Below are 15,129 nucleotides of genomic sequence, written 5' to 3' on the forward strand. Positions count from 1 at the left end.
GCAGTACACAAGTAGCTGTCGGACATGTTATTTGAAACATAATTTTATATTAAAACTGTGAGATTTGAGAGCTGCTGTGTGGAATCTCATAAAACATTGAAGAGGACCCCGTGAGCTGAAATGTTTGGCAATGCCTGGTGTAGCTGTAGTGACATATCACACACAAACCCAAGATGGGGAGACCTCAGTTTAAGGTGCAGTGGGTTGAATGTTCTGTGGGAATGTGAGCCATACTTGACTTAGTGCGTTTGAAATGTGGAGGTGCAGATGCAGAGGTAGTAGTTTGTTAACCTCTAATGTATGAGAACTAGGGATTTAAATGCGAATACTTGAGGCTGCTAGCTGGACTCCAATTCTGGGCCGAGGCATAAGACCATTGAAGTCAGATTGTCACAGGAATATTGAAGTGTCTGAGGTACAGTGTTGTATCCCTTTTGCTTCTGTTTATAGTTATCAAGTGTTACGGATTTCGGAGCAGTTCATGTCTTATCTATATTTCAAGATTGTCAGTTGTTAGACAGCGGTCAGTAATATATCTCTTCAATAACATTGAAGGAACCCCACTTCTTGCAGGTAGCTTTGTGAGAGCTGAATATGTAGAGTTTATAGCCTGTTGTGTGTTAAGGGAAAACGATTTTTGTTTTTCTGGTGCTGATATATTCATAGGTTATTTAGCATATAAACTGTATGTCATTTATATGTTTAGCGTTGGTTGCAGTTCCTTTGCCAGCTTCTGAATTAGGTGGTTTGTAGGCTGTATGGATACCTTGTATGGTGATAATAAGTATTTGAATGGAATTGTGTGTGTGTTTTAGCAACGATCTAGAAAGTGGTTACTTTGGGGACTCAAATGGTAGTGGGAACATGATACTAACATTCACGGTTGTCCTGATATGTCCAGGGTATGAATTTGTGTGAACATTGAATTTGATTGAGCGTGATAGGGGGATGAGAAACGTAGACTGGTGAACAGAGACTAGGCAGATACAAGAAGGAGAGGTAGGAAAGGCCAAAGAGGAAGTTTAAGTGGTGGAAAATGAAGATGGTCACTATTTTTGGAATTTGAGTGTAGAGTCCTAATTTACTATGTTCCTGTTTATAAGTAGGAAGATAGAATAGGTACAAATCTTTAATGCAGCAGAAGGTTTGGCTCCTGTTGGGATGGTGGATATTCTGCAGTGTTTTTTGAACCCTTGGTATGGCAAAGCAGAGAAAGTGGCCTTGAAAACAGTGTTTAAAATTACGTAAAATATAAAATGTAATTAATTGCTTCATATTGTGAAAAATAAATTAAATTATATTAAATCCTTTAGTTTTACCCTAAACAGAAGAATTAGGAAAATAAATAAAATTTCACTTCATTTTAGTGTGCTAATTTAGAGGTTTAGGGTGATTAGATAACACATTTTCCAAATTGGAAAGTCTGACTGTGAGGCATATGATGTTCCACTTTGAGACATGTATAAATACATTTTGGTGTTTCCCGATAGGAAGAGAGACAGTCATATCCATCACATCTTGTTGGACAAAAGACAGCATTCAATTATACTTGATATAAAAGCTTTCATAGAAATTTACTGAGATAACGATCAATATCCAGTGGTTACAACAGTTGGGGAGTGACTGTTACAAAACCAGTGAGTAGCATAAAAGCTTAATAGGGAGAGATTTAATGCGAAGAAAGTACACAGTGTGAATATTAAAGACCAGGAAACAACTTTACAACTTCAGAAATATTTGAAAAAGTGTTATAGTGAACCTAACATTCTCTACCAAAGAGAATGTATGTAGTTACAAATTGAAGCAGCATAAACTATGTTTTGATGAAGAATTCTGAAAATTAACATTAATAGCAGGGGGATAGTTTTCAGTTGTAGCAAAATCAAGACAGGATGAATGGAGATAGCCTAAACAGTATAACATGAGAAAAGTTGATGTTTAACAACAGAGAAAGGGAGACAATTTGAAAAATAAAATCAACTTGAACACAAAGGAAGAACAAAAAATATTGCACATGTGTTTGAAGTGCTGACGAGAATAGTGGTTCTCTCTGCGTTTCTGATAATGTCATCTCTGGTCGCGACGACGAAGGCGCCATCATTCTACTTCGTGTGTTTGGGATTGTTTAACTAACATATTTTGTTCGTCTTCTGCTTCTTTTTTGCAACGTGATTATTAATCTATTCTGTATTTGTTAAGAAATATTGAAATAATTTGCTAAGAGCTTAATATTTTTTATTACATTATCATTTATCTTTATTAATGAGGTCAATATTTCTGTAGAATATTTCCATGATTTAATTTTTTCATGTTTTCCAGACTGCTTTTATTTTGTTGGGTTGCTCTAGGTTGTTTAGTCTGATTCTCACATTTAATCTGATTTAGACCTCGAGGAAGTAAGTATTTTAAAATATTTCGTGCAGTGAATTTTCATTATTTGGTTGTTCCACTATTGACAAATTAGTTAATCTTTTTTTATCTTTGTGATCCAATCATTCTTTTCAGATATTTTATCACTGTTTTGGTGGTGAAACTTGCTTATACATTTTTAAGAGATTATTTATTAATGTGTTAAATTTTGAATCTACATCAAGGCTGTTTAATACTCATTCCCAATTTTCATTCGATGAGAGATACATTCTTTAATAGTGTCTTCATTTGTGAGTCTGATTGGTATTCTGTACTTATGATAACTGGAGATCGATTTTTTATTATTAATATTACTAGAAGTCATACATCGTGATCAGATGGAGTAATTTTGGATTCTTATGGGGAAATTAACTGTTGCCATGACATTGGAAGATGCTACTCGAGCATTTTACACATTTTTATTGTAAATTTCAATAAGATAATTTGTATTGATGATAATGGGACCACAGTTGACGATGTTGTGCTGTAGGTTTATAAAGATAATTTATAATGCTTTGTAACTTGTTTAGGAAAGTCAGCATTGCCAGTGGGGGCTCTATATATAGCTAGGACATATATGTTGGAATGTTTAGATTCCAATTGCACAATGCAGCGTCTATTTCTTGTTATTTTAGTGACACAATACATTTATCTAATTAAATTTTAGGTTCTTTTTGGCAATAATACTTGCACCTTCTTTTACCATATTTCATCTAGAGTAAGTACTTCCAAAAGTAACATTTTCAAGTTTTACCTCTGGTGTTGGGTTAAACACAGATTAGGGTGTGTGTTTATTATTAATGGACACTGATAGTTGATCAGTTTTGTTTGAAAGTCCTCTTATGTTATGATGGTGCACCACAGAATTGTTATCTTGATTGTATTCTGAATTTAGAACTGGTTTATTAGCATTGATGTAGACATCTATCAGGTATTTGGTGACAGATTTGGGCTTAAGCCTAAAAGAAGGGTTAGATCTTACATCAGTGATTACAGGTATCCAGTTTGCACCTAATCTAATTAGCAGTGAGTTGCACAAGCTTCTACTTGCCTTCTGAATTAAGTTGTAATCCGTGTCTGGTATGATCATTCCTATTTGAGGATGAATTGTCAGTTAATCCAATATGTGATTTGTCTGCATTCCAAAGCGCACACTCAAGTAGAATATTTCCACTCCCCACCAACTTGTCTATATTGGGCCTGTCATGGTTGCAAAAGGAAAGTACTAGAAATCTGTTGACTTTGTACATTATGATTGCATAATGTCATGAAAGAGAAATTTATGGGTTCTTACTTGTTCAGTAAGCTCCTGATTATGAGTGTTTGGAATATTCATGCATTACTAATTTTTTAAATAAGCACAGGTGAAATAGGCCTTCAACTTACTTGTGGGGTGGGGGTGGGGGTTCTAAAGAAGGTGGATGAAAATCATAATAAAATTCTACTGACAGTAAAACAAAGGCTTCGTGTACTTAGGAAATTTGAGAACAGAAAATGGGCAACAGAATTTATAATAAAAGTATGTGATAGGGATTGAGTGATTCCATCCTTGAAAGAACACCATATACCAGGCTGACCTACTGATGGCGTATTTTGGGCATAGTTTTCTGGGAGTCCAGTAACACTGGTTTGATTATGGGGAAACTTTCTCCAGAGTTAGTAAGAAATGAGGAAATCAAAAGTTCATGTCATGGTGCGTGCTATGAGAAGTTTTGAAAAGATTGACAGTGAACTGAAAAATGGCTTCAGACTGAGAGTGAAGATACTGTGCCTGTTACAGATTTATTTTTATGGAAGCCCCACAACCCAAATGTTACGTCGAATTTGAAATCTGTGTGTGTATCTTGTGTTTTCTTTTGATTTGTTTGCCAGCTTTTCCAACACAGACCTTGCCCATGAATTTAAGGTGCAGTGTGTCTTTTATGTGAATGTTCGTTGCTGGTCTTGCTGTTGTTCATTTTGTTTGAGAACATTTGTTGAAACTATCTTCACTATACCAGTGTTGAAATCTTGCAGGGATTGTGACTGGATGTTGATGTGCTGGTCAGGAGATTGCTTCTGCTTTGCAAGAATTCACATGCCCATATTATTCACTTGTTACAGAACTTTCATTCAGAATTTGAATGACTTTTTTATTGTAATGACAGCTTTTGAGCACGTATTTAAATACAAGGATACAATTTGGTCCAATATAATATGGGCTTTTATAGAAATTCCCTCAATGCACAACATTTACATTTTATGATATTCGTGCAGAGATAACCGTATGGAAATGACAGATGTAACTTGGGACACTCTTAATGTCTGTCACATCTATCGTAGGTGATATACCATTGCCATTGGTTTAAATTTTTGTCATGTTCATCTTCATTGATGAATTGGTATACTAGTTTGCAGGCTGATCAGCATTGATAATTTTGCTAAAGAGCATTCACCAGTTGATTAGGCTGTTTTTTGTTAGAAAAAGAAAGTTGATTTTTAAATATTATTTGCACGAGTTTCAGCTGCAAAAGGTTAAAGTTTATACTTGAGGAAGCACCCCACTGTTTCAAGGTACCAGATTGTAAGTGGTAGGGTGTGTGTCATTACATGTTTTGGGGCGGAATTCTGCAGCATGGCGTCGTTACATACTGTTATTTCATTATACTCGTATTTCTTTCAACGTCAATAATCACACATTTCCCAAATGCTTGGGGTTTTATCTAATTTTTTATTCTACATTATTTAGCTTATTTAAAAACTCAGGTTTCCCTTGATATTCGCATAAATCTTTTGCCTTTTACTGAAGATTTCTGTTGAGGGGAACATATGGTTCATACAGTTTCATTCCTACATTTAGATTACTGATTTATTTTTTTAACTTTGTTGTATTGAGAATGTCAGAAAAAAGAAGACTTCTGTGCAGTTTTGGGATCTAACGTAATATTATTCTCAAACACTACCGTGTCCTTATCAATTCACTATTACAAATTCCATTGCCCATGTCAAATCCTAGATGAAAACTGCTTGTATTTTCTTTATACATGTTGTATGTTCACAGCAATGGAACCTGGTCCATCAAGAAAGAGAGTAAAGCATGTTGTTCAGGATCAGCTGTCTGGCTTGCAGGAAGATCCAGCTGCGTGTGCCAGCGGCCCGTCTAAAGGGTAAGTGTTCATCATTACTTCTCTCTGATGTACAGAGAATATTTCTTTCAGCACAGGGAACCTGTAAAAGTATGAAAGTAAACCACCAGGTGTATCGGAAGTCTTGACCTGATAATTTTCTAGTGATGTGTAGTGCAGTGAAATCGGCTTTCCTGTGTTATGTACCGTGGTGATACTTTATTGAGAGTGTATTGAACACGGCCTATTGAAGCAACGCATGTGGGGTCAGGATGCTCAGTCATGAGCAATTCGGTTAGAGAGAGAGAGAGAGAGCGGCTTGCTTGCACGAAACTTGTGACTGGTGGCAAGTGACGATGTCTTGCGCTTGCGCAGGACCCCGCCTTGTTTTAGTTTCGTTGTGTTTTGAGGGTCAGTTCCCTTCGTAACTCTTGGACCCAGGTATTAAATCAGAATATTCATTGCAGTGTGGATCGTTATGGTTTTCCTGTTGTCATTCGGTTATCCTTTAAGACGCTGCAACGTACGTTCATATTCGTTTTTTGCAATTTGAGGTTGTGTTGTGTTGAGTTGTTTGCGAATGTTGTGCGGGCGGTGATTGGAAGAAGAACGCTAGAAATTGACTGCATATTCGAATGTATGTGACTTGGGCAAGGGAAATTGAGTACGTTTATGCATTAATATTGTGGGTATTTTACACGTGCCATTCTGAGAAGTAAATAACTTCACTCGATTCACGCGTAATGACAAAGCCGCTACTTGTCCTTTGTTCGTGGGTTGAACGCATATCGCCATCTTCATAACTGAGGACTGAGTTGGAAATATGTTTGTAACATACTTTATTTTTGTAAAAAGCCTGGAATGTCATTGCCCAAGAATCTCTACTGTTATTGTTTGTGTATGTATGATTGAAAATTAAATTTCTTTAAGATTTTTTCTTGTGGTAAATGTTTGAACACTGTTATTTGTTTTTTCGGACAGGAATAAGTTGTCAAAAGTAATACTGTCCTCTCATCTTGCCAAAGATTTGGCCTGTTTTTATGAATGTGTTGCTGTAAAGGATCTAAAACTTGAATTTATCATCTTTGGTTTTTGAAGGTGTTTCGTCTCATCGTGATCAACATCAACATTATGGATTAAGTTTTGGCCTGCCCCATATACAGGGATTAAAGTTATTCTGTTTTTTTTTTCAGGCATTCCTGGATTGTTCTACTCTTCGGTTTATGTTGATAAAGTTGCTTTGGAATTCTGTTCTCATGCATCTTTTCATAGTTTTCATGTTGTCCTCATATTTATTATTGGTTCTTCTGTATTATCTTTGTTACATTTAAGATCCGGCATTCTGTATCCTGCAGTTTCTGTGAGGAATCACATTCCTATTGTTTCATTAATAGCCAGTGTCACGAGATGTGACAAGTTAAATTTCCATACTGAAATTTTATCTCAGTACTTATTTGATGCTGTTCTGTTTGGAAGTACCCTTTCAAACCTGTTACAGCAAATACCGAGCTTCTGTAATTTTATAAGTTGCTGTGGAATTTTGAAAACCTAGTCTTTGATTGTCCCCTTTATTTCATTGATGTCATCGAAACCTTTTCGCTTTGAATTCTAAATTGAGTTTTTGGAAGAACGAAAAGTCGCGCAATACTAAATGCGGAGGAATATGTTAAGAAATGCGCAACAGCCGGAATGGTTGTCAGAAATTTCTGCACAAACAACAGAGTGAAGAAAGCAATCACAACATTTTATTTAGAAAAACTTATATATGAAATAAACTCCCAATACAGATTTCTGTTTACATCAAAAGAGGAGGACATTCTATGTGCTCCTTGCATTTGAGTGAACTCGTCTGGCCTCTTTTATGATTCATCATACTAGACCTGTTAATTTTGAAGATTTGTTTTGGGGTTACCCATGAACCATTGTTTTATCACTTCTGATTTTCTTGGAAAGGAAATAAGGTTCTTTCTGAAGTTTTCCAGGAGTTTTGACACATTGACTTGACTCTACTTCCGCTTGTAAGTCAGCAGATGAGACAACTTTTGCAGCAGTATGTTGGTTCTTAAGATTTTGTATCAGAATGAGAATCCATCCTTATTAACTTACATTTGGTGAGATGTCTGATTTATTTGTAAACAAGTCCCCTAATTTGTATAACTTTTTATCTGCTTTACTGTTGGACTGTAAAATTTCAGTATCTTCGATGAAAGTCATTTTATTTTTTTTTAAATTTTGAAACAGCTTACCTATTTGAGGTCTGCTAATTGTTTCTTCTGTCAAAGATATTTCTGAAATGTTGCAGATGTCTATAGCAATATTGCTTATTTCATATGTTCTGCTAGTTTTTAAGAAATGTAAATTGCAAGTACGACACATGACCTTACATCGAGATTCATAACCTCTAAATGATACATCCTGTGATTTTGAATTTATGGAGAAATATTAACAGTTTTATAATGGTTGTTTCTGTTGAAATTAGAAAAACGTATCAGCATTTTGATGTTGTGATCTTTTTGTTTCTGGTGTCGCTGGGCTTCCATTGAGATCTTCGATGAATTGTTTTGGAAGACACACATTTCTTACAACTGCTCAGATTCCTTCAACAAACTTACTGAAAAGTCTGGTTATGTTTCTTCGCTCATCCTAATTTTACCATAATATTGCTGAGATGCTTTGCAGCCTCCGTCATTTGGGTGATGAGTAAGTCAGATGATAACTGGATCTTGGTGACTGACGCACAGATGCTGAATCATTTCACGTTTTTCAGTATATGCATACTCACTATGTTTCCACTCAGTGTGCATAAATGTTACGTGTGTTATTTAATAGTAAGATATTGTTTAATTACCAGGTGACTTTATGTTATGTTGTAAGTCAGGCAAGAGTTTATAGTTTATTTTCAGCTATCATCTGTTTTTGTTTTTTTGAAATTTCTGTAATTGAATAAAATATGAGAATTTTCCTTAATCAGCTTTGGTTGCCCAAGAAATGGATTGGTTGGACAAACTAGAGAAGCGATTAGGGAAATCACTTAGTCAGATGACCAGACATAAGATGGCTGTCTTCTGTGGTCTGGTATAAGTTTACCAGTGATCATTGTCTTTGGATTTGTCACTGTGGAAACCTCAAATGTTACATATTCAGTGAATCTGAAATTTACCTTCTGAGGATAATGCATGTAGACTATTTACTGTGAAGGTGATGAGTGCAGGCATTAACACATTTTTTTCCCTCGTAACTGAATGAATAGGAGTAGGGTAGTTTTGAGGGGAGAGTCTACTTTAGGGCAGTTTTCTTGCATTTATGTGAAAATACTAAGGAGACCCCACAAAAATCCTCGGTCAGAATAACTGAGTTTGAAACCTTTGAGAAGACTCCATATCTGCAGGCTATGTAGCAGTTACATTCTGAACTGGCTTATATTCATTTTCACATCTCTTGTTGAAATTTATGGATCAGAGTGAGTTCTGAGGAAATGGTCTTTCAGGGTAGCTTGCAAGGTTATAATTCTTATTTCAGTCTTCTGCACATCTCCTTGATGAGTAAACACATTAAAGAACAAACAATTTATATGGAGTTGTGTTTGAAGATTATGGAATTCCTGCAAATGATCGGTCTTTTGGCTTATATCCTAAAAAGTGTCATTCCTGGATCGCTTTCGAAGTCACTATAGCTACTTTTATGTTTTGTGAAAGTAAATGATTTAGCAATTCTTTTGAAGGACCTTGAAAACTACATTCGAAATCATCCAGAAGCTCGCCTGGCCAAGATCCAGGATATTGGACGTCATTTTGTGGATGATGGCATCATGTCACAGACAGTGAAATCAGATGTGGAGGCTACTACATCAAGGTGGAGTCGTCTGAGTCAGCAGGTAGAAATAGGGAATTCATTACTTGCTTCTTAAGTCAGCATGATGAGATGAAAGTCTGATAATGTGTAATAATGTGATTGCTCCGTATTAATCTGCTTACCTGTTTGTTTTGACTATTGTACTTTTAAGTTGCCCTCAGTGGACTTGTGGTTTGCGTTTTCGCCACTGGACCCAGGGTTCTCGGGTTCAAACCCAGCCAAGGTCGGTGGACTTTTAAGGATGATAAAACTTTCTTCAGAGGGGAAGTAAAGCCGGCGGTCTCATGTCATAGTTTTATGGCATGTAAAAGAACCTTATGAGCAGGAACAAGATGTTTTGTAAGCAAAATTCATTGGCCATTTCTCACCCGTATCTCTGTTTTTGGAGTTGCAGCCATTTTTACTGTGGTCTGCTTATTGAAAAAAGCAATTTCGGTCATGGCACTGTCCTTTCATGTCTAGTTTCCAAGCAACAGGAAGCACCATCACCAGCACTCAAATTCAGGACTGAGTTTTTGACTTTTCTAAAATATCTTCTTGGTTTCCAGGAAGAAGCACTTCAAATTTCATATGAATTAGAATATATTTTTTTGAACTGTAAGCAAACACACACACAACTCCGAAATTGAAATTAAGATTACCAACCCTATGAAAGTTATTTTTACCAAAAGATCACATGGGGATGATGTCTTGTCAGTGACATCTGAATGTAAGCTAGATGAAACACGCAATGTTGCCACAACAAATAATACTTCATTCATTGTTTGTAGTTGCGTGATTTTTGTTGTTTTGGAAGTTTGAATACTGTAAATGACCTACGTCGTATGTTTACAGAAACTGACATATGTATTGAAGTTACGTTTAGTTGAAACTTGAGGAACGAAATAGAGAACATCTAATTTTGAAGAGTGTCTCTGATGAAGTAATCTCATTTGACAGTGAAATTGAACCAGCTTGTTGTGGCAGTATGGCATCTGGTAATAAGAATAATTCAATTAAAATCTAAAATAAAATTTGGCCAATACCATGACATCCATTGAATTCTCTTGGTGTCCATCATTTTGTTGAAGGTCTCGGTTACTGGACGATATAAGCGTTGATCTGTGTGAACAAATGTTCCTAAGCTTTAAGGGTTAAGTGTCCCATTAATTTGTGTGTGTGTGGTTGGTTGAATAGGACTATATGGTCCTGTTGTGTCATGATATTGTTATAATGTTTGTATATTCAGACAAATAGCACTGTGTATGTCCAAAATGCTTCTAAGGCTTGACAGTACGTCAAAGATTAATTTTTAACCTAATCATCCACTTTAAGGAAAGGATTCTCTAACTAAGATTCACTTGAAATTTTCAAACAATTTGGAATAATTAAAAGGAATTTTGTTTTCCTGCAGAATGTCAAAATCGGACTAAACAGTCTAAAGGCAGTTTAAAATGCCCCTGTTTATATCATTATGACTGTGTATATATTTGAGGGAATGAAGTTCAGACTTCAGCTCTACTTAAAATACCCACGAGTTTATGAGATTGTCATTTTTTATTGGGAAGAAATTGAACTCTTTATATATCATAAAAGCAAGCTGTATCATACTGCAGTACTGTGGGATGTGCTATAGTTTACTACTCTTTCCAGGCAGGTGATACAATACCTTGCTCTGCTAATCCCATTGATACTCTTCAGTCAAATCACCCCTACCCCTGTCTAAATGTCTCCCCCCCTTACAAGGGTCCTGCAGCATACGTATTTGGTCCAAATATTGAACAAAAAAATCTGAGAATGCTCTTTGCTGTTTCAAGGATCTCTATGAAACAAATAACAAGATAGCATATTTAATTCTGTAGCTTCTCAGTTGGTACCTCAGCAATCGACTTGTACCCACAAGTGAATCGTCATATATTGATGTCAAATGCCACCATTTAAATTTATTTTTAAAACATTTTAAACAGTAGATTGTAGTGCCTTAAACCCAGTTTAAAATTACAGGTGACATTTCACTGTGTTTTTCTTCTTGTACAGTCTGAGGAGCAGTGGGTTAAAGAATAATAATTTTGTTGTTTATATAATTTGTTTTAATTAGTATCAAATTAGCAGTGTTCATTATATTAAATGTGTGTGTACTACATATTTACTTGTAGGTTTTATTTAGTATGTGAATGTATCACGTTACCATATCGATAATAATTTTTCTCTAAATGAGTATGAAATTAATTTTTATATATGTAGCAATAAAAAAGGGAATATCTGCCTTTAAAAATTGAGGAATGAATGTATTAACTATAATTAATAGGAAAAATTTATACCGCTGTATGTGGCTTACATCCTGAAATTGGTTACAGGTGTCAAGACTGATGTTTTCTCATCATTCCAGTGAACTATATAACAAAATATGCCACAGCTGCTTTGTTTTACTCTCTTTCCAGTTCACCATAGTCTCAGGATTCAAATCTGATACCCTAACTTTTCAGTTTTCATTATTTTCCTCAGTTCCTCTGGGTATTGCTGTATTCTGTACAATTTATAATTTACAATGTTCCTGCCAGTTTATGATAAGTGTTCCTCGGAAATGACAAAGCATTATTAAAGTAACAGAGGAATAAATATGGTTACTTTTTTCTTTAATGACAATAGCATGAGGGCCTAATGGAGCTTATGTGTTTTAGTATAAAAAGACAGCTTGTTAGGATTTTGGGATCATACTTTCTGTGCCTTGTGATGATTATCTTTTATTGAAAGTCATTCTACATTTGGCATTGCATTGGAATTTGAAAGGCATGCACTGGCCATGGCTTGATTGCATCTTGCTTTGTGAGTTAGGGATCGTACCGTATTGCTTGAGGACTCTGTCACTAGTCTGAGTAAGAAAGCTTTTATTTGTATTTGTTCTTGTGCCAGTTTTTTTAATTGTCAGTGACATTGCAGCAAAAGTATTAGTTGTAATTACAACTGTTCACCAGTACCAAACATTTTTGTCCCTCTACTGAAAGCTGTTAAACTGCGAGATCGTGAACAACGTGGCTGTGTGTACAGCTAAGGTGATATTAAACTACAGGTTGAAACTTTTACACTTATGTTATGGTATTCACCAGTAAGAGTTTTACTAATTGCTAAATTCTGTCCTGTAATTTGTGTTGATGAATTAATTATATTTAGTCTTTCAGAATCCATATACATTTCCACTCGCATACACAGCAACCTTTAAAGTATTAGCAGCTGCCCTCCACATCAGGTGCCGTTTTCATCCGCGAACGAAGGACGCGCTGCACGTACCACGCGCAGTCACAATTAGAATACTCCATTTAACTGTTGTGTGAGGCTCTTCGAACTGCATCGGAGTCACATTCGAGCTAAGAGAATCCTAATTGTTCTTCTTTAAAATGGGGACAACAACGAGCAGCGGTTGCCGTAGTAGCCCGAATGAAAAACTTAAAAGTGTTAGAGCAACGGTTTAAAAGGGGATACATTTTTGACAGCGTGTCCGAGTTCATTTTTAACTTGCGGATGGCGTTAACATTCAGGTCATTGTATCTGTCAGTTATCGTCAGGAGGCCAGAATATGTCACAAGGCTGGCCCGGATTTTTCTCTAATTTGTATTTGGAGGTGCCCAATTAGGCACTGCAATTGTAATGAATGAGCTGCTTTTCTGCCGGCCAGTGTGCAGTCGTGGCAGTCACCGGGTGAACTCGCTCGATCTTACCCGTCGAAACAATTTAACGTCAGTGGAAGGCACTATTAGTCGTCTAAAAGTTTAGTCTGTACGGAAGCCGTTTATAGTTTGGTAGATATTGACCGCCGTTTCAGATCCTTGTGCCCCCATCATCATACTCGTCGCCGTGGGGAACTCAGATCTTACCAAAATCATCTTAGTTTTTCTTTAATGACGAGTTTATAAAGCCAAGGAAACGATTCAGTCCATTATTGATTTATATAACGTTATTTTTGTAATATAATTAATGATAAATGTACCTTTCTTCAAGAACATATTGACTGAGCAGCCATTTGTTACGTTTTTATGCAGTCAATTTTCCCTTACTAACGTAAGAATCCTCAAACACGTATAGAAAATAGGTCTACTTGTTCAGTGACAAAGAACATCATCGCAGTCACATAATTACAGTTCGGGTTTCGTATTTGTGAGGCTCTGTTCTCAGCCCAAAGACCGTGCTTTCTGATGGAGGTATTTCATGATTTTCCTCAGTATCTCCAGGAAGATGCCTGGATGGTACCTTAAACTACGCCACTGGCCGTCCATCCTGAATACTTTCCGGTTAATTATTAACTAATTATTCTGTCATTCGACGCTGTCTGGTTTGCGATACTGAAGTTACGTAATTTTAAATGACCAAAACATGTTCGTGTGTGAAGAGAGACCTAGTATGTTGTTATTCTTTGCAACTAAAACAGGGCTGTGTAAACTTCTCTACATTCGAGTCGAATTGAATGTGGATGGATGTATTTGGGATCCGAGTAGAAAGAAATGTGTGCCTTGAAACCAGTTGATAGAATATTTTGTAATTTGTTCCCCCTTGTTCTGTTTCTTGTTAATTAATATTCTTTTTTTGGACTGGTCGGTTTATGTCAAATTCCATACTTTCCCCTCGATATAAACGATTTTGAGCACTTTTTGTACAGAAATGCAAACACAAAGGCTTTACGTTCTGCACGTAGTATCCAGCGTATTCAAAAATATTGTTACGATAATAAAATCTAGGAGGGCTTGATGGAGGAGACATGTAGCGCGCATTGGAGGTATATGAAATGTGTACCTCATGTTTGAAGTAAGGAGACCACTGGCAGGACACAGGCATAAATGGAAATTGACTTTGGTGGCGAGTCGAGCGAACACCATCATGTAACACGGGGAATTATATAATTACCAGCTCCTCCAAGTACGTGCCTTCCAAATTGATGTTTACCAAGAAATTCAGTGTGAATTCCTTAGATTTCTATTTCAAGCCATAAACCCAGCTCATTGTAGGATTTTAGATTTCATTGATCTAAAAATGGCATTTGACCCGTATCTCATGCGAAATTGCTCGCTCACTCTGGCCTTCACATGTCCAGATTATGTTGATTGACTAGAAGTAAATGTGGAAATTGCATATTTGTTTATTCTTGAATTCCTTATGAAATAAGACCTATTAAAAATTACGTACATCTAGTGTCTAGCTGAATGAGAATTGAGTCAGGTGGGCCTGTGTAAGCGAGTAGTGATGTGATACAGTATCGTGAAATATTTAAAATTTGAGTTTAAGCTACATATTTTGTGTGTTTTATGAGTAATTGTTTAGATGTGGTTACTTAGTTTGGATGTAAGGGAGGACGTAACAGCAGAAAGAAAGTTCTATCTTATTTCTAGGATAATTCATTCAAGAAGTACGGTTTATATGAGACAGGTATTACGCATGTAAGTTGTGTTGAAGTCTGTCAAATTAAGTTTGTTACATTTTTATGAAATTATCTAAGAAGTAAAGTTGTAGTTCTCACATGTTTCTGATTCTGTAGGTCATCTTTAAAAATGAATGTGAAAGGAGCTTCACTTGAACAAAAGAACTCTGGCAGTCGAGATGAGCGAGTTCGAGAATCAGACGATGCACCGAGCACCTCTAAATTCCGAAGAGATAATGACGGAGACGAATCCAGTTCTAGTGGACACCCCTCAAATGTGAGTTCTATGTAACTGGTGTATATGAGTCCTTATTTATAGGCACATGATTACACACGCAGAGCATAAATTATAATATGTACCAGGTTGCCATGTTACTA

General features: G+C 36.1%; 1 protein-coding gene and 1 pseudogene across 13 annotated transcripts in view; both read left to right on the plus strand.

The window, feature by feature from the left end:
* Positions 1 to 2,266: 2,266 nt before the first annotated feature.
* The window catches only part of LOC147870785 (structural maintenance of chromosomes protein 6-like), a 28,162-nt gene continuing 15,299 nt past the window's right edge, over positions 2,267 to 15,129 (plus strand). For 6 of the 13 annotated variants that reach the window (XR_015533163.1, XR_015533165.1, XR_015533164.1 and 3 more), the window contains exons 1-3: positions 2,612 to 2,660; positions 5,450 to 5,555; positions 14,869 to 15,028. Coding sequence is in view for 10 of the 13 variants with exons in the window: in XM_087341947.1 (XP_087198073.1) it covers positions 2,627 to 2,660; positions 5,450 to 5,555; positions 14,869 to 15,028 (300 nt within the window). In the remaining 3 variants the exon portion in view is untranslated. Of the gene's footprint in view, positions 2,397 to 2,611; positions 2,661 to 2,852; positions 2,896 to 4,694; positions 4,732 to 5,449; positions 5,556 to 5,892; positions 6,412 to 6,706; positions 8,214 to 9,234; positions 9,388 to 14,868; positions 15,029 to 15,129 lie in introns of those variants that run through there. The other 7 variants (XM_087341955.1, XM_087341953.1, XM_087341950.1 and 4 more) reach the window with 7 other exon arrangements.
* On the plus strand, positions 5,147 to 5,259 carry LOC147870786 (U5 spliceosomal RNA; annotated as a pseudogene).

The sequence above is a fragment of the Zootermopsis nevadensis genome, unplaced genomic scaffold (assembly GCF_977971745.1).
Source record: "Zootermopsis nevadensis isolate Lab colony 2312 unplaced genomic scaffold, Znev_1.0 Znev_ptg000200l, whole genome shotgun sequence".
NCBI lineage: Eukaryota > Metazoa > Arthropoda > Insecta > Blattodea > Termopsidae > Zootermopsis > Zootermopsis nevadensis.